The sequence below is a fragment of the Baudoinia panamericana genome (genome assembly GCF_000338955.1).
Source record: "Baudoinia panamericana UAMH 10762 unplaced genomic scaffold BAUCOscaffold_14, whole genome shotgun sequence".
NCBI lineage: Eukaryota > Fungi > Ascomycota > Dothideomycetes > Mycosphaerellales > Teratosphaeriaceae > Baudoinia > Baudoinia panamericana.
The window spans coordinates 956445-982412 of NW_006911270.1; the positions used below are offsets into that span (position 1 = coordinate 956445).

Consider the following 25968-nt stretch of genomic DNA (forward strand, 5'->3'; position numbering starts at 1 on the left):
TTTTAAAAAGTATTTTATATAAAAATATCTATTTTAATATATAAAAAAAAACTTTATTACTTAAAAAAGTATCTTAATATAAAAAAAGTTTAGATATAAGATTTTATATTAAGATGTAAAGTTTTATAGACATAGAGTCTAGTGCAAAAGACTATAGCGCTTATAAATCTGTATTAGGGATATATAACGTAGGTCGCAGATATAGAATTTCGATAGGGATATAAAATTCCGTGCTAAAGGCTTCACTCTGCGACTGTATCTACACACGCATAGCTAAACCTAGTGACATCCCAAACATCTGGACGACGACCAATAGCAACCCAGTAAATACATCTCCCGCCATGTCCTCCAACGCCCTCATAACTCGCTTCAAATTCTCCAACCTCCTTAACCAAGACCAAGCCGGCCGCCGTATGATCCTTCAAGGAACTATCTCCGGCCAACCAGCCCTGCTGATCGCAGAACGAGGCGCCTTCGACACGAATCCATCCTATCTCTCCGCGTTTGGCCGCCTGATTGCTCACGTCAAAAATCTTGGGGAAAACGACATCTACCGCTGGTATCTAGCCAACAGTCTCCCGGACAATAGTCTGGATGAACCCACGCCACCGGATTTGAAGATCAACCTTATTTACCCGTGCACGGAGAAGCATGTCAAGAAGTACTCCTTCCAGCGTAGTAGGAGTGTCACGGAGACGCCGGAGGTCTATGCCAAGTACGTGCGGCCGTATATGCGGCGGTGTCGGGAGGAAGGACGATTAAACTGGGTCTTTAACATTCTTGAAGGGAAGAGTGAGCAGGAGAATGTACTGTTTCGCTCGAAGGAAGCTGATGAGAAGGATGATTTCTTACTTTTACCGGATTTGAACTGGGACCGCAAGACGACGGGAAGTCTGCATTTACTCGCTCTCGTTTTACGACGAGATCTCTGGAGCGTGCGGGATTTAACGAAGAAAGACGCTGTTTGGCTTCGCCATCTACGGACGACGCTTGCTGCGACTGTACCGAAGCTTTATCCGGGTGTGGAGAAGGATATGTTGAAGTTTTATGTGCATTACCAACCTACTTACTACCATTTCCACATTCATATCGTGCACGTGAATTTGGATCCGACGGCGACGCAGGCGACGGGCAAGGCGCTTGGGTTGAATAATGTTATCAGTCAGCTGGAGACCATGCAGGGTGGTGAGGAGGCTGGGATGCAGGATGCTGAGTTGACGTATACGGTGGGGGAGGCGAGCGAGTTATGGACGGAGATCTTTCTGCCATTGAAGGAAGGGAGGGGGATTGCTGGTGCTGAGTGAGGGAAAGCGGTTCAGGCTACAGGTTTGCAGTGAGCCACCCTACCTACTCTGCCGGCTCGTTAGTCGCCTACAGGACTAACCCGCGCACCTGGACTCATTTCCAGTGCAGCAACGCGCCGGTGAGACCGCCCCGCCTGTGCCATAAAGTCACCGACGTGTGTTAAACTCAGGACCCTGTGAACGACGTTAGGGATATACTACGCCATCTCATGCACGGCCTGGCTGACCGACACGAACGTCGAACCCCCGGCTGACTGTCCGCATCAATGGTAGACCTCCTCCGACCGCCTCTGCAAGCATCTTCTGGCAATACCGCGTAGAAGGCGGAGAAAGATATATGCTGTCTGGAGGACGTCCCGGCGGACGTTAAGACGGGCAAAGAGCTTGACAAGGCCCTGCTACAGGACAGTCGACATTGAAGCTCAATAACCGACATGAAAGCGTGGAAACGTTTTCCGCTACAACTTCGACGGCACCCACTGCGGCTGCTTCTTCTCCGCAAACGCCCGCAACCCAATCCCCAAATTCTCCCCATCCCGCAACGCCGCTCCATACCGCAACTCCGTCTCCTGACTCGCCCGCTCCACACTCGCCGTCTCCCAACTCTGCCTCAACCCATGTCTCGTCACCACAATCGCATCCGGGCTCAAGCTGGCCACCTTCGCCGCCAACTCCACCGCCTCCCCCACACAACTCTCATGAGTCTTTGACACCCGGTTTGCGATTGCGTATTGTGCTGCTTCCTGCGCGGAGAGAAAGCGGCCGGACATTGCGATCTCGCTTGCGATCGTCATACCAGCTAGACGGACGAGTCGGGAAAGCCCGCCTGCGCCTGCGTAGAGGCCGCGCATGGCTTCTGGAAGACCGAATGTGGCTTGGGGGCTGGCGATGATCATGTCGCAACCCAAGCAAACCTCAAACCCGCCGCCCATTGCCCAGCCATTAACGGCGGCTATGACGGGTTTCTTGCCCGCCCGCCGACTGATCCCCATAAACCCGCTTGGTGGGTGAGTAAGCAGCCGTTTGTCGGGGAGTTTCGCCTTTGCATCTGCGTCGCCTCGCGCGGCCGCTTCACGCAGGTTGGCGAGGTCGCGTTGCTCGATTAGGTCTTGGCCTGCGCAGAAGGCTCGGCCGGAGCCGGTTACTACGGCCACGCGGAGGGAAGGTTCGGAGTCGAACCACTGGAGGAGGGCGTCTGCTTCCCAGTGACTGGCATAGGGGAGGCTATTCATTTGTTTGGGGCGGTTTATGGTGATCAGGATCACGTAGGGTGCTGGGTAGGTGAGCTGATAGGTTGGAGTAGGTGGGGGTTGGGTTGCCAGCGGGGTGGAGGAGGAGGAAGAGGACATGGTGGGCGGTCTAGTCGAGAATCTGTCAGGGTGGGTGGAGAGGTGTAGGAGGTCCTAGAGATGGTCGCCATTCTTGCTGTGCTTATGCGCGGTTGTATGCATTCAGTTGGCGGGGACGAAGCCGAGGTCAGCATTGATAGCCTATTGCCAAGGCGGCTGCAGCCGTGCAGCATTTCTCTAAGCGACAATGGAGGAGAAGTTCATAGATCTTACCTCGATGGTTCTGGTCGGAATTACCACCGCTGCCCGACCACACAATACAATGATACCCCGACCAGCGATGTCGAGCCAGGCACGGAGGTTAGCGTTGAGCTGCCCAATTATTGAATGTCTAGGGTGAAACAATCATTGCTTTACTGTGCACAAGGGTAGACCGCCCGCTTGTGCGCCTGACAATGACGATCGCGAGCAAATAGAGCGCATTGGTTGTCAGAATCTCAGCTCTCGACCATACGGAAGACGAAGGGGACGTGGTAGGCTTGGGCAACGAGAAAGATTTATGTACAGCATTGTGGACTGACATGCTTGTTGAAAGTATGTCGGCGTCAGCAGCCAGTACAATTTCGGACCAGCCTGTTCGATTATTGCGTTGTTGCTAAGGCACATACCATTTCGGGCTCGAGGGCTAGGTATACCTCAGCCTCAACCCTAGAAGACCGCTAAAGACTAGTGCCATCCAAGGTTGGATCTGTGCTGCACGATCTAGCAACGATGTGTCTATCGTAGCCACCAATAAAGGGGAACATGACCATTGGCTCGCGATCGTTCGCAATCGGTCAATGTCATGTATGGAGGCGGACTCTGCTCGACTGCTTAGCAAGGACATCCAAGTCCGAACTGGAAGCGGCAGTTGTCGAGCAAAGTGGGTGCTTGCGTTGGCCGCGAGGAAACAGCCTGCTGAATGTAAGCCACTACAGGCGTGATCTCACCGCACCGTTCGTAAATCCGTGTGCCCGTCCAAGCTAGTCACTGCCCTTAGGTAAGTTGCAAAATCGTCAACGAACCTTGTCACAGCTTCTTCGCGGACCAAATTGCTGTTATACGTCAGCTGCAGCGCAACTTTGCCACCTTCTCGGGCAACAACAGGACGTCCGTAGAGCGCGAAACCGGCCCGGTTTCGAATAGACCTCTTCTCATCGAAGCGCAGTATCTGCTGGCCATCGACAAGGATATCCCCGGGCATGGGGTTGCCCGGAGCGCAGTTCAGGACCCAGGCTGTTGCGTATTGCCCTTGCATGTTAGCTCCCGTGAACGACGTATCTGGCGGCGCAAGTAAGGTGGTTGCAATGGAATCTAGCGCCTGGTCGAGGTGCGAGGTGGGCTGTAAGCATATATCGAGTCTTGTAATGGTGAGAGCGGGTCCCATCATGGTATGAATGCCCGTCAGAGGAGCAAGACGGCCACTTTGGACGGTGGAGATGGTCACGTGTTGTTGCTCGTCTGATGATCGCATTGCGAGCGCCATGGACCAGGCCAGGTGTGCGTACACGGAAAAGGGGTGTTTCAGTGCCACGCCTTCGCACAATTGGATATGTTTCTGCTGATGCCTTGTTGCCGCAGGGTCGAAGATTGGAGCTTCTTCATCATGTACGCTGGGAGTCTTGTCATGATCCGGCTCAGGTGTGAGGGCGCTGTGATCGGGCTTACGACACCGGAGATCTTCTATCCATCTCGCGAAGTCGGCAAATTGCAAAGGCAAAGGCGTCATTTTCCTCAATGCGCTCAGGTCTTTCAGGGCAAGCGCTATCTCATCGAAGAGCAATGACCTCGTCCAGTGATCCATGATGACATGATTCATGGTGAGCACGAATACGACGTGGTCGTTGCGATGAGCGTAAGCCAACCTGAGGGAAGGTCGATTTAGGGGAAACTTCAGCATATCCATCTCGGTGAGGTAATGATCCAGGTCAGTAACATGCTGCAATTCAATCGGCTTACGCATGATAGCTTGGCAGTATTTTCCATCAATGCAGGTCGTCCAGCCACGAAGAACATTGTTGCGTTCCTGGACGAGCTTCACAGCCTGGCTCAGCTCCTCCACTGTAGCATCCACACACTCGAACGTGAACGTAGCCGCCCAACATCCATACTTGACGTTCTCTTCTGCCATGTAGCTCTGAAATGGCGTCATGGGGTAGACGTCCTCGATATCCGTCTCTGCGACGTTCATGTGACCCGCAGATTGGGCGATAAGGCGGTGGTCTGCGCGCCGAGTGGACCGCTCGTCGGACTCCTTTCGGTGCATCTGTCTCGCCATACTCTCCAAATCCTCGGCGTTGAACACGGCTGCGATGTCTAGATCATATCCGCTCGACTTTGCCATACCAACAAGACGTACCGCCAGCGCGGAGTTTCCGCCCAAGTCAAGAAAGCTATCGGTCGGCTTGATCACTTCAGGCCCAACGCTGAGCAAGTCGCTCCACATCCGCCGAAGAGACTCGAGCGAAGTTTCTGCTGCGGCAGCGTTACCGTTCTTCGGCTGCTCCTGAGGACTCTGCAGCATCTCGCGCGCAACAGCTATGCGCTGAAGCTTACCAGTAGCCGTTTTAGGAATGTGATCCACGAACCAGATGGTCCTCGGCACCTTTGCCTCTGCTACTCTCTCCCTCATCCACTCAACCAACTCCGCTCGGCTTAGAGATGAGTGCTCCTCGAGGACGACTGCGACACCTATGTCTTCTCCGAAGACGTCATCAGGGACCGCGAAAGCCACGGCCTCCTTGATCGCGCTATGGTTTAGGAGGACGCTGTCCAATGCGGTCGGGCTGATGGTTTCGCCACCCTTGTTGATCATTTCTTTCAACCTGCCTGTCAAGGTCAAACAGCCCTCTTCGTCGAGCTTGCCTTGATCGCCTGTTTTGAACAGTCCGGAGGATGTGAAGGATTTCTCGTTTGCTTCCTCATTGTTGCGGTACCCGTTCATGGACGATGCACCCTTGATTGCGACTTGACCGACTTGACCAGGCGGCACTGTGTTGTCGGCTTCGTCGAGGATACTAAGTTCTAGGTCGGACGGAGGGAAGCCGACTGTACCAGGCTCCCGTGGCTCTCCAAGTTTGGTTGAGGAGATATGATGTGCGTTCTCAGTCATTGCATACGCCTGCAGAACGGGTGCCTGCAGAGCTTCCTCTAATTTTTCAGCATCAATTGGAGAAAGCGCGGAGGAGCAAGAGCGTATGAATCGAACCTTCGCTTCGGGAGGCCGCTTCAACTGTAGGATCGTTCTATGATGCGTTGGAGTGGCAGTCCACCAGTTGGCGCCATGTCGCATGTATAGCTCCCAGAAATCACCTGCAAGACCCCTCTCCGGTATCACAAGCCCTGCGCCGCAGAGAAGAGGGGCCAGAAATCCCGCAACGATGCCATGGATATGGAACAATGGCATTAGCAAGATCGTCCGGTCGTCCTTGCTAAGATTGTAGGTTTCAATTACATTATGGGTAGAAGCCAGCAAATTTTGTGCGGTGAGTGGGACAATTTTTGGTTTACCGGTCGTACCCGATGTATGCAATATCAACGCAGTTGGTTCGTGGCTGTCCCGGTTGCTGGAACTATTGGGATGTGGTAATCCGGCACGAACAACATCCACTTTTACCTCCTCGGCACCGAAGGCACATGCCAAGACTCCACACGACAATGACTTTGTCACAGCAGTTAGATCGTTCTCTGAGCTCAACACGTTGCTGGGAGCGAGCACGAAATCAATCCGTAGATCTTCTAGATCATACTTGTATTCGTCGGCTTTCAGCTTGGGATCCAGCGGCGCAATCGTAGCGTCGCAGGCGAGCAGAGCAAGGAAGACAAGAGCCAACACCATCGAATTCGGGAAGACTGCGGCAACAATCGTGCCACGATTGATTCCGTGGGACTGTAAAGTCTGCTGCAAGGCCTTGACTTGTTGAGCGAGGGTCGAATAGGTGAGGTGGGTTTCGACCTCACCCGCCCCAATGAGAGCATCTCGTGTAGCACACCGAGCATAGGTGGCCAGTAATTCTGCCTCCATAGTGTATGTGAAGCGTAGGGAGATGTGCTTGAACCATGAGGCGCCAAGACTGGCACGACCTCAGGTCTTAACCGCCTGGCAGATCACACCACAAGCTTCCGCGCCATACGTCACAGCTGCTCGGTCTCCACGAAAAGAAGTTCATGTCAACGGTTTCGCAATGACGAAAGCTACTCCGTAAATGACATATCAGCACACCGCCGTCCACTCCTCGACGGATCATGAGAGCTCACGCGCTCCGCATTGTAAGCGGCCTGACTCCGGTGCCTGCTGCTCTAACGAGCAGTGGACGGATGTGTGTCTGCTAGCAAAGACATTGTGGTTCGGACTTGATCATTGGCTTGTGGCTCAAGTAATGCCTGCTCCTGGTTGAGGGTGTACTTGGTCGCACCACGCGCGCAGGCACGCGTGGTGCGCATGGTTGAGGCTGTGGTATTGCAGTTTGGGATGGCGGCAGTGGTTGCCAAGGCAGTCATTACAATACCACGCTGCGTTGTACGGCCTCAGCTATTAGGGAGATCGATGCGCAAACAACCATGCGAAAAGACACCTGTTTGCGATCTCTCCCGCCACGGTTTCGCGACTGTAGTGTAGCTACTGCGCGAGGGGAACATGGAGTTATCAATGCAGCTCCCGTCCCCGGAACCTAGCTACCCAGAGTTCTTATCTACAGCCCTGCGGGGGAGATTGGCATGGCTTAGTCAGGCGTGGATTACGGTACGGCTTTCTAAGCTATATACAGATTGATCATACCCTCGATAGTCCTCCGACATATGCTGAGTAGTATCTCCTCACAAAGGGTGGAAGAGAGTAGCATAACCTAAGCTTACCATCAGAGGCTATAGAGGGATCGAGTATTCGCGGGGATGCTCAAACCAACCCTCCGTATCGCGGTCCTCGAGTGTGACGAGCCCGTCGGCAAGACGAAAGAGAAATATGGCGGCTACGGCAACCTCTTCGCCGAACTGCTCAACAACGGCGCCGACCTCATGGTGAAGAAGGACGGCGTCAAGCGACCTCATTTAGACATCAGCAAATACAACGTTGTGAATGAAGAGATATTTCCCTCCTTCGACGCCGTGGACGCGGTGCTGATGACCGGAAGCAGTACGTTTCACCTCATGCAGCGGGATAGTGGTGAAGCTGATAACATAGGCTGATTGAAGCCACGCTGTGATGACTAGAATATAACGCCTTTGACAACGATCCTTGGATTCTTAAGTTGGTGGAGTATACGAAGAAAGTCCTGGCGCAAGATCGCGTGCGCTTGATAGGCGTCTGTTTCGGGCACCAAATCATCGGCCGCGCGATGGGGAGTAAGGTGGATCGAAGCGATCAGGGGTGGGAGATTTCGTGTACGCCTGTTACGTTGACGGAGAAGGGGAAGGAACTTTTCGGCGTACCAAAGCTCGTACGTCCCACACTTTCCGTCTTCGCAGATTCACGACTAAGCTGACAACATGACTTTGATCAGGCAATCAACCAAATGCACCACGACATCGTCTACACCCACCCCTCTTCCGTCGAGCCACTCGGCCATTCCGATCGATGTGAAGTACAGGGCATGTACAGCCCACGACGCCTGATCAGCACACAGGGCCACCCGGAGTTCGGCGCCGAAGTCATCACGGAACTCCTGCAACGACGGCATGAGCAGGGCGTTTTCGACGATGCGATGTTCGAGGAGGCTCTGACTCGGGCGAATGATCATCACGATGGCGTTGCGGTGGCGGCGGCTTTCGTGCGGTTCTTGTTGGAAGATTGACGGCTGCGCGAGTATAATCATGAGGACGTAATGATTGACGCAGAAGTGATAGACGATAGACCTACACGAGAGACATGACCTCGCCACACTAAATAGCAGACCTCGAAAGCTGTCGGACAATGTGAACACCACCAGCGCCTCGCTAATCGATCCAGCAAAACAGCGCAAATCCTAATCAACGTTCTCCTTAAACGGCCCAACAAGCGGACCACCCCTCCTCGACGGACTGCCCGCCCGACTCCTAGCTCCTTCGCCGCGTGGAGCAACAAGATGCTCTTTACTCTCCACCCTTCCACCGAGCCCGCTTACGCCCGTCGTTGCCATCACAGACCCAGACGACAAGTAATCGACGTCAACCCTATGCTTGGGAGAAGCGCGCGTAGTATCAGGCGACATGGCACGACTGACCGGCGTCGCCCAGCCGGATGAGCGACCCAAACGGGTATGCGAGGAGCTGGATGTCAATTCGACCTCACTCAATTCGAAGTCGTCCGGATCCGCGGCCTCGAGCACGCGCTCGTACTGCGGTGACGTGCCGCCGAAGAGCTTGCCGCCACGTGCTCGTGGTCGCTTGCCCGGCTTCCGTCCTACGAGGGACAGTAGCTTGGCATTGACTCGCAACCGCCGATCGCGGCCGCAGAGCAAGTACACGGCCAGAACGAGGATGAGACCGAAGATCAGTATCCCCGGTACGCGACGTGCGTAGCCGGCGTTGAAGATACGGTCGTGCCAGTCCTTGCCGGCTACTCCTTCTGGCGCGGCGGGTAGCTCCGTCGGTGGAACTGAAGACTCCGCTGACTTGCCGCCAGCCGCGTACTGAAAGTCAAATGGGACCTTCACGCCCGGGACGTTACTGCCAAACCCCACCGGCAGTACGCTAGTGTTGGTGCTCGCAGGCATCTGCGAAGAAGCATACAACACCATCTTCCCCAACGTCCAACTCACCTCCGTCCCGTCAATCTTGTCAACCGCTTGAAACGGGTCCAGAAACCCTCGGTCCTTCGCGCCATCAATCACAGCCTTCGTCTTGTTCTCCCACCCGCCGACCTGCTGCTTCCCGCTCTCCTCCAACCCCACCCTCGGCACCCCAATCCCCTCATGCAATACATTAATCAACCAACTCGCCTTGAAACACACCTCCTCCACCGTCTTCTCATCCACCTTCTTCCCCCATTTCTTCCCTGCCACCACATCGGCCACAATATCCTCCCAATCCCGGGAACAAAAGGCGGTGACCTGTTGTTGGTACGTCTGGAAATCGTAGGCTTTGTCTTTATGCGCCATGGCGAAGACTTCGTGGGTGGTGTGCCAGAACTCTGATACGCCGACGAAGTGGTTCACGTCGAAGTCGATAGCGGGGGTGTGTTGGCCGTTGAGGAGGCAGGGGGCGTCGAGGCAGGGGCGCTCTTTTTCGAGGAGGGGGTAGGTGGCCTTCAAGCATTCCGGGAAGAAGCCTGTGCCGAGGAGGTGTGGGTTTTCCGCCGATAGGTCGGAGGAACCGGGTGCTATTTCTACGCCCGTTTGGTTCACCAGTAGCCCGACGGGTAGACACGGATCGGGTAACTCTTGGCTATGCGGATATGCGTCGACGAGACTCTGCACATATCGCCGTCTCGCCTCATTCGCGCCAAAACCTAGCCACGTCGTGACGAAGACGCGGTACTCGAGCGCCTCGCCGCTCACCTTCCGTAACCGCAGCAGCTTCAAATCCTCCGCATGCTTCTCCGATTCAGTCACATTCGGCGCAAACGCTATCTGCGCCGATGCACCGCCCATGTCCAGGAAACCGTAGGTATGATGCCCCTTCCCATGATCGTGCTTCTCCGGCTCATCGAAGCCGCCGAGGAGGTAGTTCGCTGCTATCCAGCCGTACAGGCCTTCCGTTTCGCCCGCGATTACTTGGATGTGGAGATCGCAGTCGGGGAGCGCGAATTTGGTATGATGTTGGAAGTAGGCGCATACGTTCTCCAAGACTGCGATTCGTTGGTCGTCGGGGAGTAAGCGCATCCCCGCCGTCGCGAGGAGGAAGATGGGGGTTGATTCGACTTCATCTTTCGGTACGATATCCGCGGCGAATTCCACAAGCTCCTTCAGATGTTCCAGACCAACCTGCTCCGGTTTGGTGCCAAAGGTTGATATGCCTGGGTGCACCTTCTTGTTCCACTTGTTCTTCGTCTTGATCTCGGGGAGTCGTGCAAGGTCTGTGGGAGAGCCATCTGCGCGTGCGGCTGTCGCTTTCAGGTAGCGGTAGACGTATACTCGACTGCCTGAGGAGCCAGCGTCGAGTATGACTGCGTATGCATGTTTGCCCATTGCTCGCCCGCACAAGCGTTTCTCACGCTCATCGTTCCCTTTCCGTCATGCTGTTACAGGCGTCGGTGGAGAAGACCTAGCAAGCGAGCGGACTATATGGCGAACCCAACATCGATCTCGCTTTCAAAACGACACGCGGGTAGAGTGGTATTAGTGGGATTGATCGCATAGTTGGAGATGTTGCGATGTGGTCGAGGCCGTAGTGGGCCAAGCAAAGTATACATTGGCCTTTTAGCAAAAGCCATGAATATGCGCTACATTCGATTAATCTCCTTCCAAATTGACTGAAACAACGACAGGGCACTTTCACTTCCCCACGTCCACATCTTCGCCGGATCTCAAAGCACCTTGTCCGATCGTTATGTATGTCAAAGATTGTCAACCATTCAAGTTTATGAGGGACGCAGCTGGATCTTCGGACGAACATGGTGTTATAACTCCGCGTAAGGCGTCAATCTTCAACATTGACCAACCATACATTTCCAACGTATGTTACTCAACATAGCATGACGAAGTATGGCGAAGAACATGCGCGATTGTATAGGTATATGATTTTGACCATAAAGACTAGAAAGCAGGATGGAACGGGACACGATGTGATGCGAGCGAGCATAGCTCAGCTCAAGCATTCGTCAAAATATGATACAAAGTCATGCCTCATGATGCCGTTGCAGCAACGAAACATCTAATCATCAGACGAGCCGCCAGTGGCTGAGCCACCCTTGCGGCCGGCCTCCTTCGCCTTCTCACTGCCCTTCTCAAACGAGCCTGAGCTGGCCTTGCCGCCCATGGATGCAATCTCTTGCTGCACGGACAGTCAGAATCATATCACTAACGGATTTGAATGAGGATGGTGGGGCAGGACTTACCACCTTCTCCTTGGGCATGCTGGCGAAGCCGGAGTTCTCGGTACCGGTCTGGCCACCCTTGGAGGCAGCAGCCTGGACGTCTTCCTTCGGGCGGTTGGCGAAGTTGCCTGGGTTGTTCTAGATAGCGTGTTAGGAAGGCGCCTTGCCTGGTCTTCAAACCTTGGATGTGGGACGTACGTTGTCGGCCATTGTGATGGAGTGGTTGTTATAGATTTATTTGTTGTGTGTGGATGATATTCGTTGTTGCTTGGAAACTAAAGATACTTCCAGCGCGTCTCCAGCAACTTCATATACCCGCGCACCGCAGCTACCCTCCGCAGTCCAATGGTTAGGAGACAGAATGCAGTCAGACTGACGTACCTTGACGGAGTCATTACGTCGGTAAAGCTACGCTTCCGTCTGTGCTCTCTGGTAGGTCAGCATCCTTCCCAGCCAGGCTACAGCCTTGTGATCGAATCATCGTCACACTGGCACCGGCTGTGAGACAAGATCGGGTCGCCGCCTTGTCGGCACGTTCCCTGTTCCTGCTGCTCATTTCTAAGTGCTCGCATGACACCTGCATATCGGCATCGGGTGAATGAGATCGATCTCCGGGTTGGATCTGGAAGCGTGCAGGGAGCCGTGGGTACCTGTAGCGTGCTTCTACGCCCTGACGATCTTGATGCGGATCAGCGGCTGACCCTCCTACTGGCTGTCATGGATCTGGGAGTCTTGTGATGCATTCAGGAACGGGCTGAGGAAGATGCGGAGAAGGTGACGTTGGAGCTACGTAGCGAGGGGAGAAAGCTGAGGCCAATTGTCCTGGGCAGTGTGCTCGGCGGCCGGATGCGCTGGTGGCAGGCTTGCTGTTTACGGCCCTGTCATTCTTTAGGGAGACATACGCGGGATGCGTAAAATGAAGCCAAAAAGGTAAGGTCGTACCCGGAATCGAACCGGGGTTACCGGAAGATCATGATGTCTTTCGATATTGAAGACACATCAGAATCCGATGTGCTAACCGCTACACTATACAACCCGTTTTTGCGGGGATTTGGACGCGGTTAAGCGTCCAGCACATATGGTGTTGCGTTAGGCCGCAGTTTTCGCACCACAATACATATGAACCTTTTGTGGATCCGAGAATGAGCCGAGGTGGCCTAAAGTCGTCATCTTACTCTTCGTTTACATCCTCCGTACGCCTTGTGGCACTTCGGTGTACAGTAACTCTATACAACTGACATGCTACGACCACAGACAGTATTGTCTTGTATCTCGACAACTACCAACTAGAACTCCCACCAACAGCATGATCGCCATCGACCGCCATCGGCATAACCCCTCCCGAGCTCGCAACTCACCTTAAGCCATTGGGCAATACAGCCGCAAGCAGGTAGGTATTGCTTTCACCCGCAGACCACAGCTTTCTTTCATTCTCATATGTGGTGCCGGCGAGCTTCACCCTCCCTACGCTTGCTTTCTATTAACCCATCCTCCTCCCGACTCTCCTCCACTAACACCTCCCAACTCCCCATTTCCACCCACCCTCTCTTCCGCAGAATGATGACCACAGCAATGAGCAAACGCCTCTCCGGCAAAACCATCGTCATCACCGGCGCCTCCTCAGGCATAGGCCGCAGCACCGCCGTCGAGTTCGCCCGTACCTCCCCTGACAACCTCAAACTCATCCTTACCGCGCGTCGAATCGATACACTAAAGCAGGTCGCCGAAGAGATCAAGAAAGAAGTCGGCGATGGAGTGAAAGTCCTCCCCATCCAACTCGACGTTTCCCAACCGGATCAAGTCCGCAACTTCATTCCTTCCCTACCGCAGGAATTCCAACAGATCGACATCCTCGTCAACAATGCCGGGTTGGTGAAGGGAGTGGATAAAGCAGGCGACGTCAACGAAGACGATATCCGGGTCATGTGGGACACGAATGTCCACGGACTAATCAACATGACGCAAGCCGCGCTCCAATCCATGCGCACGCGCGGCGAGAGCGGGCAAGGGGATATCATCAACATTGGCTCCATTGCTGGCCGAGAGGGCTATCCTGGTGGGAGCATCTACTGCGCTTCTAAGGCTGCTGTGCGCACTTTCACGGACGCAATCAGGAGGGAGTTGATTGCGACGCGGATACGGGTTATGGAGATTGATCCCGGACAGGTGGAGACGGAGTTTAGTGTGGTGCGGTTTGGCGGCGATAAGAGTAAGGCGGATGCGGTGTATAAGGGTGTCACGCCGTTGACGCCGGAGGATATTGCGGAGACGGTGGTGTTTGTGGCGGGGAGGCCGGAGAATGTGGTCGTGGCTGATATGCTCGTTTTCCCGAATCATCAGGTAAGACTGTCACGTTGTCTTTGCGCGTGTAGGGTGTGTCGAGCTGACTGTTTGGGAAGGCCGCTGCGACAGTCATGCATCGGAGGTCAACGTAGGCATTTGGCTGACGCTCGTGTAGGCCGCGGCGACGGTGATGTACCGGAAGCCATCTGCGCCCGCTTCGAAGATGTAGATTTACACATACACACATGCATGCCGTCACCGATCTGTCAAAGATCATGCGCTACTTCGACGGATCCAACAACAACTTCCCACTCGTCTTCCTCCCCTCCAAATCCCCATGCGCTCTCGCCACCTCACTAAGCGGATACACCTCATGAATCGCCGTGTCCATCTTCTCCTTCAGTATGAAGTCGAACAACTCATTCACATACCCCTCAAACTCCTCCCTCGTCACAATATACCCAAACAGCGCCGGGCGCAACAACTTCGCACACTTCGGCGTCAACCTACTTATCGTCACCGGCGGCACAGCACCGGACGCATTCCCGAAACTGACCAACGTCCCTTTCCGCGCCAGACAATCCAGACTCAGATCAAATGTACTCTTACCCACGCCATCAAACACCGCAATGCAGCCCGCATTATTCGTGAGCTCCATAACCTTTTGCTTCACATCCTCATGGCTGTAATTAACCATATGTGTCGCCCCCGCCTTCTTCGCCCTCTCCACTTTATCATCCGTCGACGCGGTCCCGATGATATTCGCTCCCACAGCTTTCAACAACTGACACAACCACAACCCTGTCCCGCCCGCCGCGGCATGCACCAACACCCAGTCCCCTTTATTGACGTGATAACTCTCCCTAATCATCGTCAACGCCGTCAGACCCTGTAATAGCGCACCAGCCCCGATCTTCGGATCCATATCCTTCGGCACTTTGACAGCCTTCGCCGCATGCGCCGCCGTGTACTCCGCGTACGTGCTCTCGGAAAGCATGACCACTTTATCTCCCTCCTTTAGTCCATACATCTCCCCCTCACCCGTCGCGACGACGGTGCCCTCTGATTCCCGTCCTAGCATGTACGGGTACTGAGGAGGAGGGTACAGGCCGGTGCGAAAATAGGTGTCGATGAAGTTTATGCCTATGTAGTCGTTTTTCACGAGGATTTGGCCGGAGGAGGGGTTGGGGAGGGGGAGGTCGGTCTTGTACTGCAACACATCTGGCCCGCCAGTCTTTTCGATGACCACGCCTTTCATTGTTTTGGGGAGGGAGGCCATTGTGCGGGTGATTGGAGGTCGCGTGAGGTGGGTGGTGAGGGTTGTCACACGGCGGAGGGCTGAAGAAGAGGTGTAGAGGAGAGACATGCAATGGTGGATGCGAGAGGGATGTGGGATTGACAGAGGTGAGAGCACTGAGTGCACGGTGTGAGAAGTGCTTACATGAGCAGCTGTGGGAATCTTGATGGAGCTGTTTGTTAGTGAATGATGCCATTGGGGGCTTCTTCGACCCCTCCATCACCCCGCCATCTCCTCCGTGATCCTTAACCGCGCGGATCGGGCGGTCCAACTCGCTCTATGGCTCGCCTCTCCGCATGATTTTGCGAAAGGCCTCGAAAACATGATAGAAAATGCTCGACTGCCGTCGTCTCAACAGCTCGCAGCGGCAAGATCGACATGAGCCAGCCGTAAGCAGCTTCGCAACCGACAGCATGTCTTCTCAATCCGGCCCTCCATCGCTGAACTCGCCGTCATCCTGCCCTCCATCATGATTGCTCGTAGAGTCGCGGACTTGGTCTAACGCCTTGCCATCCCTCTGCGCCTGCTGCCGCTGCATCCATGTCTTCGGCGGTCCCGGTTCCTTCCAGCGACCGACGACTTCGTTCGGCAGCCATGTGTAGAAGCTAGGATAGGTTGCCTCGATGCTGTCGATGTACTGAAGCCCGACGTCAAGTTCTCTGATCGTGGCTTCGATTTTCATGCCGGGAATGCAATACTGAAGCGTTGATTCTTCGACGAGGAACTCAAATGAAGCAGTGTCAACGACTCTAGCAGCTTTGGGCAGATCAGTCGGCGGCTCGAACGGCATGTCCCAGCGCTTGCAGTGAAGCTTGCCCATTGGATGCACGTACTTGTCCACGCCCTCGTGCTCTCGCAGCTGGTTGTATGCGGCTTTGGCGTAGTCATTCGGCGGCTCGACATTGACAACCACAAGGCCCAGCTTGTGTGACGACGTATACTTCAGACCTGCATCTCCGCTCAGAACTGGCGCGAGCTTCTCAATCTGCTCCCGACTGCCGTAAGCAGCCACACCAACTCCGATGATGACTTTGGCCTCCTGGCGAGACAAACCCATGTTGTCACAGCCACTCGCCCAACCATCCTGCGAGATGTGGACGTCCGTGTAGCTGCCGCCGCAGAGCGTCGAGCAAGCACTGTTAAAAGCACCTGGCAAGCTCTGGTCGACCATCGCAAGCTTTGGCAACTCCGTCTCCGCAACATCGCATATCATGCGCGCGGCTTCCAGTTGGTCCTCATACTCTGGACAAACATTATGGAGAAGAAGGTAGTTGTAGAAGTTCCGGAGCACCATCGTAGCCATCTTGACCTGTTGCTCGTCGTACCACGGGTATTCACGCAAGAAGACGTCGGACAAGAATGATTTGGCCAGCGATTCGAAATCGACTACCCAATCACCTTTCTCGCCATCCTCCCACTCGGCGTAGTAGGCATTCTCGACTTCATCGCAGATCTTGAAATCGGCAATGTCGTCCAGCTCGACTCCCTGTCTCTTTTGCTCCTTTTTCGACATCCCTTGGAACTGATGAACATTGCTGAACCCTCCCAAATGGAGAAGGTCGGTGAAGATCTTGCGAGTACCCTGATGCATCTTTCGGCGGGCGCAAAAGTTCGTGACTGCAAGCTCGATACGGGTGACGAAGCTTTCTTCAGGATCATACTTCTTGCGGTCCTCTTCGTACTCTTCAGGCCTGATAGGTCCTTCCACCGCATTCTTCTCGAATCCAGTCGGCTTCAGCATGCCCTTTGTGAGATGCTGGTTCTCGGCGAGTGCTTTCTTGTAGCGATTGACGTCGATAAGCGGCTTCACCAGCAGCGGTCGGCCCAGCGGATAGCGACGCCTAATGTGACCAGTATCCACCACTTCCACGACTGTGCTGTGTTTGAGTACTTCACGAACAGCAGTCTTGGGCCTGAACTGCTTCATCTTCTTGAAGCCCATGATCAAACTTAGGCTGACTGGATTCGTGCCTTCCTTACCAGTGAAGCCGAGAAGGTACGGATCGCTCACGAGATTCTCCTCGCTGAAGTAGTAATCGACTTGACGAAGGATCTCTGAAGCCTGCGGATGTGGTGCATGAACCGACTCAGTCCAGGTGGCTACCTTGGAGGATGGTGCAGTCTCTGTAATCAGAGACATGGCCGGCGCCTCTGTTGGCAATTGGCTCTCTGCAGTGGCTGCTATGCTCGACGGTCGTACTGTGGTAATGTCAGCAGCCTAATAGCTCGATGTTGCCGCTGTTATGCTGACAGAATAAGGGTTCGCAGATGTCAGTAGCTACAGGCCAAATCTGCTCGGTGTCAACACGTGCCCCAAGCTGGTGTCTCAGCAATCTTTTTTGGATAAAACCTTATGAAGTTTACCTCCCTGTGCTGTTGCAGGAGGGCTACCCAGTAAGCTGCGACTATGCAGAGGCGTTGAGTAAAGGTATCCGTCACATGAGAGCACTTCACAAACGGCAGGCACGCAACAAGGTTGCGCTTTCGCAAAACGGCGAGGTTCAACATAGCCCTCCCTGAGGTTAACTCGTGGAGGTTGAAAAGTTGTTCAGCCTCAGATCGCTGTCGCTGTCGTTAGACAGAATATGGGTTTGCAGCGTGGTGTATTGACTGCAGTGATTCTCACTTGATTGCCGTTGTCGTTGTAGGCAAACGGATGTGAGTTCACGCCAGAGCGTACCTGCAGTATTAGTGCCGGTTGTTGCCGCTAGCAAACAATATTACGTCAATCTTAAAGGTTTCAGGACCTCGTTTCTGATGTTGGCAAACCTGAGCTTCCTCAATATTGAATGCCTCCCTAAACGAGTCCCTCGGTCCAGTGACGGAGCGAGGCTACCAAGCAACATGGCGACCATCAAAACTCACGATCTTGACTTGTCTACGCTGAAAGCATTTGAGAACGCCGCTGCTGGCCACGAAGGCGTACTCTCCGACCCTTCTGGCGAACTGTTGATCAAGCCATGTACCGCGGCCGAGATCGACTTCTACCAGCAAACTCTACAGGACCATTCCGACTTTGCAGAGTTGATGCCCACTTTCATGGGCACGCTTCAATTGGGTGCACCCACGCAAGCCGTCGATCCGACCATCTCCCATGAGTTACTCGAGACCGCACAGGATCAAAAGGACAAGCGCCTACACGGCGCAAAGCTTGCCACCGATACTGCGATTGTCCTGGAGAATCTTGAGCACGGCTTTAAGCACGCGAATGTTCTGGATCTCAAGCTCGGCGCCAGACTGTATCCGGAAGGCACGGCGGCAGAGAAGGCAGAACGGCTTGAGAAGGTCGCCTCCCATACGACGAGCGCTTCGCTAAACTTTCGAATCGCGGGTATGAAAGTCTGGAACGGTAAGACCATGGATGTGTACAACAAGTTCTACGGCCGTCAGTTCACCGCGGAGAACGTCAAGGACGGCTTTTCGACTTTCTTCAGCGGCTTGCAAGCGGGCTTGGGTCGCGATGATGCCGCTGAGCTGCTCGAGACCATCGAGGCGGAGATTGCCAAGGTGCGACATGCGCTCGAGCGGCTGGAATCAAGGATGTTCAGTGCGAGCCTTCTAATTGTCTACGAAGGTGACAGCGGCGCGCTCGAGACGGTCATGGGAGGTGCGCCGAAGACGCCAAGGTTGACGGAGAAGGCGCCCACGCTTGGTGAAGTCAAGCAAAGCGAGGAGGATGAAGAGGACGAGGAGGAACCGCCCATAGCGTTTCAGGTTAAGATGATCGACTTCGCGCACGCTGCGTGGACGCCTGGCGAGGGCAAGGATGAAAATGTCATCGTCGGCTTGAAGAACATTGAGAAGCAGATGGACGTGCTCATCTCACGGTTTGTGGATTGACACGGCGTACTCTTAACCAAGGGCGGCATTTGTGGTTGATGATACCCTCAGTTAGCGTTCGATGCCAAATTCGGCAAATATTGCTTCATTATGTTCGCCGACTGCCGGTATTGGATCCATCCTTACTGCAACTCCTTCAGCAGTACCGGCAGGCTTGAGCGCCGGCACAAGACCGTTTGGTGTGTTGACTTCCGTCCATCGATCTCTGGCCTTCAGCTGAGGGTGCGCCCAAAGACCAGCCATGTCGTTCACCTTGGCGTTGGCGATGCCAGCATTCTGCAGCTTGTCGAGCACTTTGTCGGCTGAGTATACGCTGAAGACCTCTTCGATCATCGCTCGTAGCTCCTTTCGATTGCTCGATCTGAGCGAGGTGTTGGCGAATCGCTCGTCCTCAGCTAAATCTGGCTTGTCGAGAACGTCATTACAGAAGATGACCCATTCGCGTTCATTCTGCATGCCCAGCATCACCGTCCCGTCTTCGCCGGTCTGAAAAGGACCATATGGGTAAATGCTAGCATGTTCGGCACCGCTCATCGCCGGCGGAGGCGCACCGTCACTGGCGTAGTACATTGGGAAGGTCATCCATTCCGCCATGCTCTCCAGCATACTGACGTCCAGTCGACAGCCCTTTCCGGTCTTGCCGCGCTGGATGATGGCGGCGAGGATGTTGTTGAAGGCGGCTGTGCCCGCAGAAATGTCAGCTATGCTTATGCCGGATTTGGCTGGTTGACCTGGTGATCCAGTGACTGAGAGGAACCCGGACTCGGCCTGGATGAGTAGATCGTAGGCTTTCTTGTTGCGGTAGGGTCCTGTACTTCCATAGCCGCTGATATCGCAGACGATGAGCTGAGGATGCTTGGTTTTGAGCGTTGCGTATCCGAGGCCCATTCGTTCTGTGGCTCCTGGTGCTAGATTCTGGACAAAGACGTCGGCTTTGGATACGATCTTCTTCAGAGCGTTGAGGTCTTTGCGTTGCTTGAGATCCAGCGCCAGACTCTCCTTACTGCGATTAGTCCAGACGAAATGCGAACATAGGCCTTGGACGCGCTGGTCGTGGTCACGGTTGAAGTCGCCTTTGCCCGGACGTTCAATCTTGATCACTCGCGCGCCGAGATCCGCGAGCTGTCTCGTACAGAACGGTCCGGCTATTGCCTGCTCGCAGGAGACAACAAGAATGCCTGACAACGGTAGAGTCGCTTTTGTGTCGCTGGAGCTTACCGCAGCTTGCTGGTAAGTCTGATAGGTCGCGAAAGGCCTACGATGTGCTGGGTTCTCGCTTCGTCGAAAGCGCCATCTCTTGTACCACCCCGTACGAGGACATCGTGGTTGTCGGGGATACAGATGCGGAGTACACTTTTCCATGCTATGTGTGAGTGGCAGCAGCCGAGTCGCATTCCGGCCGAAAGCCACTTCCATTAATGCCGCCATCCAGCCCAGACTCAAATGCACAGCTGTACAGTCGTTCCATCGATATTGTAGGTAAACGTTCCTTGCGCATTTAGCGGGATGATGGACATCTCCGCACTCGGAACTCTCTTAGCCGAGATACTTCCTGACCCATCTTGATCACTCCTTCATCGCTATCTTCCTACACGCGAGGGTAAGCTGACCAGGACCTCGTGGAGCCCCCCTGGCGCCGAGCAGCAGATTGCTCGGCCATGTCAGCCGTAGCGAAGCGATGCTGAGGCAGCGGGCTTGAGGAGAGTCTGCTTCCAAAGACAATCTGCTTGCCACCAGGGTAAGGCTGGTGCATGCGGACGCCGACAACTCGATGATCTCCCGCGGTCTTGCGGCGATGGCCGAATATCTTCTCAGGATCTATAGTCGGTATCTGATGAATGAGAAGTGATCCGCAGTGGATCAATGAGTGCTCACAACACGCACTCGCACGGGCCAGGAAGCCGACTTTACGTTTCAACTTTCACATAACTCGTACAATTTTGCATCATCAAACATGTAAGATTACTAATGGCTCTACCGGGTTTCAATCTTCCAGGCCTAGGTATTCGGTCAACCTCTACACCTCAAGTCACTGGTACCTCCGCGCCGGACGTAGAACAGCCATCACGACGGGAGGAACTCGCCCCGCAGTCTGAATGGCGCTTCGAAGCTGGCTTCATTCAAAGTTACAGCGTCCGCTTGGTAAGCGGCCATGCTGAGCTCTTCGGCGTCGAACTCGCTCAGAATCAGACCCACAACCTATCCGGTCTGAAAGGGGCTGTCTTCACCTGGCAAGGATGCGAACTCGAAGTTATCGGAGAAGCCGAGAGCGAGTATTCCGCACAGGAGACTGAATATGCGACCGAATGGATTAACCTTCACGGCATGCTCGAGTCCGCGAGAGATGGCGCATCCGAGGGTCCAAGGGTGCTCGTTGTAGGTCCTGACTCCACCGGTAAAAGCAGCATGGTAAGGTCCTTAGCTGCATGGGCGGTCAGGCAGGGCCGCGCACCTACTGTCGTGCACTTAGATCCACGAGAAGGACTGTTGGCACCGCCAAGTAGTCTGACGGCGGTCACGATCGTATCGCAGATGGAGGTCGACGGATGGGGAATCAGTCCGATGACGGGACCGTCTCTGCAGCCGGTCAGGAGTCCGCTCGTCTACCATTTTCCCTATGCCACGCCTTCCGAGCGGCCCAACGCCTTCAAGGCCATCGTGACGCGATCGGCTCTGACAACCCTCAACAAACTGGAAGAGGACCCTTTAGCAAAGCAAAGCGGAATCATCATCGATACGCCGGGCGGCCTTAATGACCCGAAAAGCAACTACGACATGATACATCATATCATTTCTGAGTTCTCCATCAATTTAGTAGTCGCACTTGGCTCGGAGCGACTCTACAATGACCTCAACCGGCGCTACACTTCCAAGTCACCAGAGGATGCCATTGCTGTGCTGAAGCTCGCAAAGCCAGGTGGAGCAGTAGAGCGGGACAATGCATACATGAAGCAACTCCGAGCCAGACAAGTACGACAGTACTTCTTCGGCAGTAAAGAGTCGCTCAACCCTCATTCACACTCAATACCTACCAACGACCTTACCATCTACCGCGCGAAGCCAGCTTCATCCGACGCCGCCCTTCCATCTTTCGGTGCGGAAGACGAAGACGACTACGACCCAGCGGCTACGTCGACATCGTCATCCAACACTATGTACGAAAAGGTTGCACCGAGTCTCGCAATGACTGGCGCTCTAATAGCGATCAAGTTCTGTAGCTCCAATAGCGAGGAAGCTACGATCCGGGACAGTGCTATTATGGGCTATTTGTACGTTGCGGACGTGGACGAAGCAAGGAAGAAAGTGAGGTTCCTTGCGCCGCATCCACAACGATGGGGTGATAGAGCATTAGTCTGGGGTACGTGGCCGGAGGCTGCTGCAGACCTTGTACGATAGCAGGAGATTATAGCCTCCATATATTGAGGTGTACTTCGTGACTCGTCCCAAAGGCACAGCGTCGTGGTGTTGTCGTTCCCTTCTCAATCGCATCTTCCCTCTGCACGTCCGTCTGATTGTACCATGCCTCCTCGCCCACGTAATCGCAGTATGACGCTACGATTGTCCAACGCCACATTTCCACACACAGGAGTCGATGCAGGAGTGAGTATCCAGTCTCCATGTACTCCGGGCGCTTGTCGCGGCTATTAGCGTCGCTTAGGCGGCAGAGGCGGCTGTAAGCGTTCCACTCTTGTGTTCCTCCTGCCACCTCCACCATCTTTTCTCTTGTACCACTCGCCTCCGTGTCGAGCAAGTCTGCTGTCATGCGCTTAGATGGCAGTCCTGATCTGCCGCGCATAGATGGCAGAGAGAGCTTCGACGATTTGGTACGGAAGCTGAGCGTGTATGTACAGCTCTGACCGCCTGGCAGCGCAACCTAGAGACTAAGTCATAAGGTAGGTACTTTGTGCAGAATGTTGACGCTCCTCACTCATGGGAGGACCTACGGAATGTTGTGTACGCTCGAATGCTGAAGCCTCTTGTAACTTACCTAGCGAACGAGACTGAGCATCCTGCGGTTGTGAGCGCGCTACTGTACGCCTTACCCATAAACACCAAGAGATAGACTGTTTGATGTCGATGAGAATACTGATGTGACTTTAGTGCGCTGAAGTCACACTTCGCAAATTGCGAGGCCAACGATGACCGTGGCATAAGCCAGACGAGAGGCCTAGCCTGCGAGCTTGCTGCGTGGCGCTATGTCACCCATCTTACCGAAAGTGAAGCCATTGATGTACTTTGCCATGAGCTGCCCATCGCGGCCCGACGCGAGACTACGGAGAGTCCTTGTCACGACCTCAACAATGCTGCCGAGGAGGGTACCCTGATCGAGACTGCGCCACTACTCGACGGCGCAATCCACGAAGCAGACCAGTCGTTTGCCGACGAGGGCCCAGAAACATCAACGCCGAGCGACAGCATGTCCTTCGCAACGACATTCGCTGGTCTTAATGCCTTAGAGATCGCAGCCGTGGCAGATGCGAAGAAGTTCATGAGCCAGCGAGCCATACAGCGTGTCATTGACGGCATTTGGAAAGGCGACATCGTCTTCTGGGAGACTCTTGGCCAGCATTCGACCAAACAGGCCAAGTTCTACAACAAGACTAGATCCGATCCTTTCTGTCGACTTCGCGTGCCACTGTACCTGAAAGCTTTCGAGGTCTTGTTCTTTGCCGCCTTCCTGGTGTTCTATTACATCGTACTGCTCCAGAAGACCACCCATACAGTATCTGCAGCAGAGGTGATGCTGTACGTCTGGCTAACAGCATTTGCGTATAATGGTAAGCCACAAGCATGTGCACGATCGTTGCAGCACTGATCCAAACACAGAATTGGCGGAGTTTTGGGATGCCGGCAGTACCTTCTACGCCGTAGACTTCTGGTCATTGTGGGACGTCGGTATCATCGCCACCGGTATCGCGTTCCTGGTCGTGCGGGTACTGGGCCTTTCTCGCAACGATCATCAGCTCACCGACACCGCGTTCGACATCCTTTCCGTTGAGGCGCTATTCCTCGTGCCACGGTACGCACCCCCTCTGCGACTATGCCGTTACCGGTCTGATCATGCTGCAGGATCTGCTCACTGTTGAGCCTGCATCCGTACTTCGGCACGCTTCTGCCATGCTTGAAAGAGATGGTTGGTCTTGCCTCGTTCGTGCCGCTGACAGCTGCTGACGTTCGGAAGACGAAGGACTTCATCAAGTTTCTCGGCCTTGTCGCCATACTTTACGTTGGTGAGTATACTTACGTCCTCGAGATCTTAGCTGACGACTTCAAGGCTTCGATACATGCTTTGCATTCCTCGCTCGAGGCACTTACAGCCCGCTTAAGATGAATTGGATCCTTATCAAAGTCTTCTTTGGCTCGAGCTATCTTGGCTTCGTAAGTGCCATCCTTCCCCTGCTATCGTGTACTTGTCATTGACCCAAAATATGTAGGATGTTGCCGATCAGGTATATCTCACGCACCATTTTGAGCTGCATTCCGAAAGGACGTATCGCTCACGTCAAGCATCTAGATATCACCTATCCTTGGTCCTCCATTGATGTAAGCCTCTCCAAGGTCCGGCGTGTGTCACAACGACAGAGCGGGCTCGGTTTCACATGCAGCCCATACAACCACGACGGCTTCCTCAGCACCGCAAATGGGAACGACACGGCTGACCCTGGCACTTCTAGGTTCATCTTCGTCTGCCTAACCAACATCCTCCTTATAACATCGCTTATCTCATTACTGTCTAACACATTAACGAAGGTACGGGCATGGCGTTGTGGCACGTTTCGTTAAGCGCCCTAAATGACGCTAACCCGGCAACAGGTCGTTGAACATGCACGGGAAGAATACCTCTCAGTGTACGTTCGGCAGTGCAACAGGAGGCTCTGTGTGTCACCGCCATGCTTAACATGCTAACATAGCCGTCTACAGATATGCGGTCTACGTGTTGGAAGCGTCGACATCCAACAGACTTGTGTACTTCATACCTCCCTTGGTACGTACGATACGCTCCCACGTCTACGGTCCTTCCTTGAAGCTCCATGTCCCTCACATGAAGCTCTTCCGAATGCGCAGTACTAGTCTCGAAATGTCGAACACCTGCTGGATCTTCAGATCGTATGCATAGCGTCCGATGCACATGCCGTCCAATCACGAGCGAGGCTTTTGTGGGAAAGATGTTGGTCGTCTGCAAGCGGCATCACTTTTTAATTTGGCTCATCGGCTTCATGAATTCTCGGATTCAGTTTGAGCAAGACTAACCCTGCTGGCAGAACTTGCTGGCGCTTTTGCTGCGACCTTTACGACTCGTGGTGTCTGCTGAACGCTTGCGAAGCGCGCGGATTGTGCTTCTCAAAGCCACTCATTGGCCGTTCGTAGCGCTGATCATGATCTGGGAAAAGGGACAGCGGTTATACTGGCAGCGTGACGCTAAGCATTTTCCATCGGCGCATGCGCTTGCGAAAGGTCCAACCGCAGCTGGTGCGCCATCCCGGCCACTCTATCGGCATTCATACCGCAGAGCGTTGTTACCTCGAGGCTTACCTGGGCCGAGAGAAGTGGAGCAACCGAAGGAGTCTGATACCAGTCCTGGTGCACAAGGGACCGTCTCGGTCGAGACGGTCGAGGAACTGAAGAAAGCGATACTTAAGCTCACCTCGCAAGTCGAAAACTTATCGTCAATGATGAGGCAGCAAAACGGCGCCAAAGACGGTCGCGAATAGAGGGTCCGCTTTATTAGCCGTCTGCACTGACACCCCACAGCATTGTCGCAGATCAGCACGCCACTGCGCGAGCCGTAGCGTCACCGATGGGCGGGAAGTATTGGAAGCCCCAATGATCTCAGGTACCACGGGAGGCTTAAATGACGCGAAAGGATCAAACGCTTCATCAGATGACTCGAGAAGCTCGACGGGCCGGAGATGGCAGTGCTATGCGGCGGCACTTTGCATTGCCAACTTCTCAAGCCGGCGTCTC

General features: G+C 54.3%; 15 protein-coding genes and 1 non-coding gene across 16 annotated transcripts; 6 read left to right on the forward strand and 10 right to left on the reverse strand.

The window, feature by feature from the left end:
• Window positions 1–341: 341 nt before the first annotated feature.
• On the forward strand, window positions 342–1304 carry BAUCODRAFT_78928 (uncharacterized protein; the record flags this gene model as incomplete). Its single annotated transcript, XM_007682826.1, has 1 exon — window positions 342–1304. The coding sequence occupies one exon, from the start codon at window positions 342–344 to the stop codon at window positions 1302–1304; it is 963 nt and encodes a 320-aa protein (XP_007681016.1).
• A 261-nt stretch (window positions 1305–1565) lies between these two features.
• On the reverse strand, window positions 1566–2969 carry BAUCODRAFT_311599 (uncharacterized protein). Its single transcript, XM_007683103.1, has 2 exons — window positions 2867–2969; window positions 1566–2663 (listed from the first exon to the last, which is right to left on the reverse strand). Exon 2 carries the CDS (start codon window positions 2651–2653, stop codon window positions 1763–1765), a length of 891 nt encoding a protein of 296 aa, XP_007681293.1. The 5' UTR covers window positions 2654–2663; window positions 2867–2969; the 3' UTR covers window positions 1566–1762.
• Window positions 2970–3578: 609 nt separating this feature from the next.
• BAUCODRAFT_126910 (uncharacterized protein) lies at window positions 3579–4595 on the reverse strand (the record flags this gene model as incomplete). The annotated part of the gene is made up of 1 exon (XM_007683104.1): window positions 3579–4595. The coding sequence occupies one exon, from the start codon at window positions 4593–4595 to the stop codon at window positions 3579–3581; it is 1017 nt and encodes a 338-aa protein (XP_007681294.1).
• Window positions 4596–5126: 531 nt separating this feature from the next.
• Window positions 5127–6656, reverse strand: BAUCODRAFT_78982 (uncharacterized protein; the record flags this gene model as incomplete). The annotated part of the gene is made up of 1 exon (XM_007682831.1): window positions 5127–6656. A coding segment is annotated over one exon (1530 nt), but the record flags the coding sequence as incomplete, so codon positions are not given.
• Window positions 6657–6774: 118 nt separating this feature from the next.
• Window positions 6775–7257, reverse strand: BAUCODRAFT_39083 (uncharacterized protein). Its single transcript, XM_007682761.1, has 2 exons — window positions 6890–7257; window positions 6775–6826 (listed from the first exon to the last, which is right to left on the reverse strand). Exon 1 carries the CDS (start codon window positions 7130–7132, stop codon window positions 6932–6934), a length of 201 nt encoding a protein of 66 aa, XP_007680951.1. The 5' UTR covers window positions 7133–7257; the 3' UTR covers window positions 6775–6826; window positions 6890–6931.
• A 265-nt stretch (window positions 7258–7522) lies between these two features.
• On the forward strand, window positions 7523–8421 carry BAUCODRAFT_79151 (uncharacterized protein; the record flags this gene model as incomplete). The annotated part of the gene is made up of 3 exons (XM_007682844.1): window positions 7523–7763; window positions 7841–8067; window positions 8131–8421. The coding sequence occupies 3 exons, from the start codon at window positions 7523–7525 to the stop codon at window positions 8419–8421; spliced, it is 759 nt and encodes a 252-aa protein (XP_007681034.1).
• Window positions 8422–8506: 85 nt separating this feature from the next.
• Window positions 8507–10951, reverse strand: BAUCODRAFT_311656 (uncharacterized protein). Its single transcript, XM_007683105.1, has one exon. The coding sequence runs from the start codon at window positions 10732–10734 to the stop codon at window positions 8593–8595; it is 2142 nt and encodes a 713-aa protein (XP_007681295.1). The 5' UTR covers window positions 10735–10951; the 3' UTR covers window positions 8507–8592.
• Window positions 10952–11386: 435 nt separating this feature from the next.
• Window positions 11387–12241, reverse strand: BAUCODRAFT_143444 (uncharacterized protein). Its single transcript, XM_007683106.1, has 3 exons — window positions 11781–12241; window positions 11604–11720; window positions 11387–11539 (listed from the first exon to the last, which is right to left on the reverse strand). The coding sequence occupies exons 1-3, from the start codon at window positions 11790–11792 to the stop codon at window positions 11420–11422; spliced, it is 249 nt and encodes an 82-aa protein (XP_007681296.1). The 5' UTR covers window positions 11793–12241; the 3' UTR covers window positions 11387–11419.
• A 274-nt stretch (window positions 12242–12515) lies between these two features.
• On the reverse strand, window positions 12516–12618 carry BAUCODRAFT_t41. Its single transcript has one exon. It is a non-coding gene; the product is annotated as a tRNA-Gln (tRNA).
• Window positions 12619–13142: 524 nt separating this feature from the next.
• BAUCODRAFT_79729 (uncharacterized protein) lies at window positions 13143–14017 on the forward strand (the record flags this gene model as incomplete). Its single annotated transcript, XM_007682888.1, has 2 exons — window positions 13143–13922; window positions 13982–14017. 2 exons carry the CDS (start codon window positions 13143–13145, stop codon window positions 14015–14017), a joined length of 816 nt encoding a protein of 271 aa, XP_007681078.1.
• A 128-nt stretch (window positions 14018–14145) lies between these two features.
• Window positions 14146–15144, reverse strand: BAUCODRAFT_152299 (uncharacterized protein; the record flags this gene model as incomplete). The annotated part of the gene is made up of 1 exon (XM_007683107.1): window positions 14146–15144. One exon carries the CDS (start codon window positions 15142–15144, stop codon window positions 14146–14148), a length of 999 nt encoding a protein of 332 aa, XP_007681297.1.
• A 263-nt stretch (window positions 15145–15407) lies between these two features.
• BAUCODRAFT_311755 (uncharacterized protein) lies at window positions 15408–17666 on the reverse strand. Its single transcript, XM_007683108.1, has 3 exons — window positions 17513–17666; window positions 17414–17453; window positions 15408–17361 (listed from the first exon to the last, which is right to left on the reverse strand). The coding sequence occupies exon 3, from the start codon at window positions 17300–17302 to the stop codon at window positions 15584–15586; it is 1719 nt and encodes a 572-aa protein (XP_007681298.1). The 5' UTR covers window positions 17303–17361; window positions 17414–17453; window positions 17513–17666; the 3' UTR covers window positions 15408–15583.
• A 340-nt stretch (window positions 17667–18006) lies between these two features.
• On the forward strand, window positions 18007–19002 carry BAUCODRAFT_78824 (uncharacterized protein; the record flags this gene model as incomplete). Its single annotated transcript, XM_007682816.1, has 2 exons — window positions 18007–18759; window positions 18799–19002. The coding sequence occupies 2 exons, from the start codon at window positions 18007–18009 to the stop codon at window positions 19000–19002; spliced, it is 957 nt and encodes a 318-aa protein (XP_007681006.1).
• A 51-nt stretch (window positions 19003–19053) lies between these two features.
• Window positions 19054–20323, reverse strand: BAUCODRAFT_126919 (uncharacterized protein; the record flags this gene model as incomplete). The annotated part of the gene is made up of 2 exons (XM_007683109.1): window positions 19054–20209; window positions 20262–20323. The coding sequence occupies 2 exons, from the start codon at window positions 20321–20323 to the stop codon at window positions 19054–19056; spliced, it is 1218 nt and encodes a 405-aa protein (XP_007681299.1).
• Window positions 20324–20862: 539 nt separating this feature from the next.
• On the forward strand, window positions 20863–22538 carry BAUCODRAFT_311751 (uncharacterized protein). The gene has a single exon (XM_007683110.1). It carries the CDS (start codon window positions 20971–20973, stop codon window positions 22396–22398), a length of 1428 nt encoding a protein of 475 aa, XP_007681300.1. The 5' UTR covers window positions 20863–20970; the 3' UTR covers window positions 22399–22538.
• A 225-nt stretch (window positions 22539–22763) lies between these two features.
• On the forward strand, window positions 22764–25715 carry BAUCODRAFT_152304 (uncharacterized protein; the record flags this gene model as incomplete). The annotated part of the gene is made up of 13 exons (XM_007683111.1): window positions 22764–22843; window positions 22900–23034; window positions 23104–23780; window positions 23830–24022; window positions 24073–24136; window positions 24185–24233; window positions 24278–24381; window positions 24438–24452; window positions 24518–24546; window positions 24678–24753; window positions 24817–24851; window positions 24925–24988; window positions 25266–25715. The coding sequence occupies 13 exons, from the start codon at window positions 22764–22766 to the stop codon at window positions 25713–25715; spliced, it is 1971 nt and encodes a 656-aa protein (XP_007681301.1).
• Window positions 25716–25968: the final 253 nt, after the last annotated feature.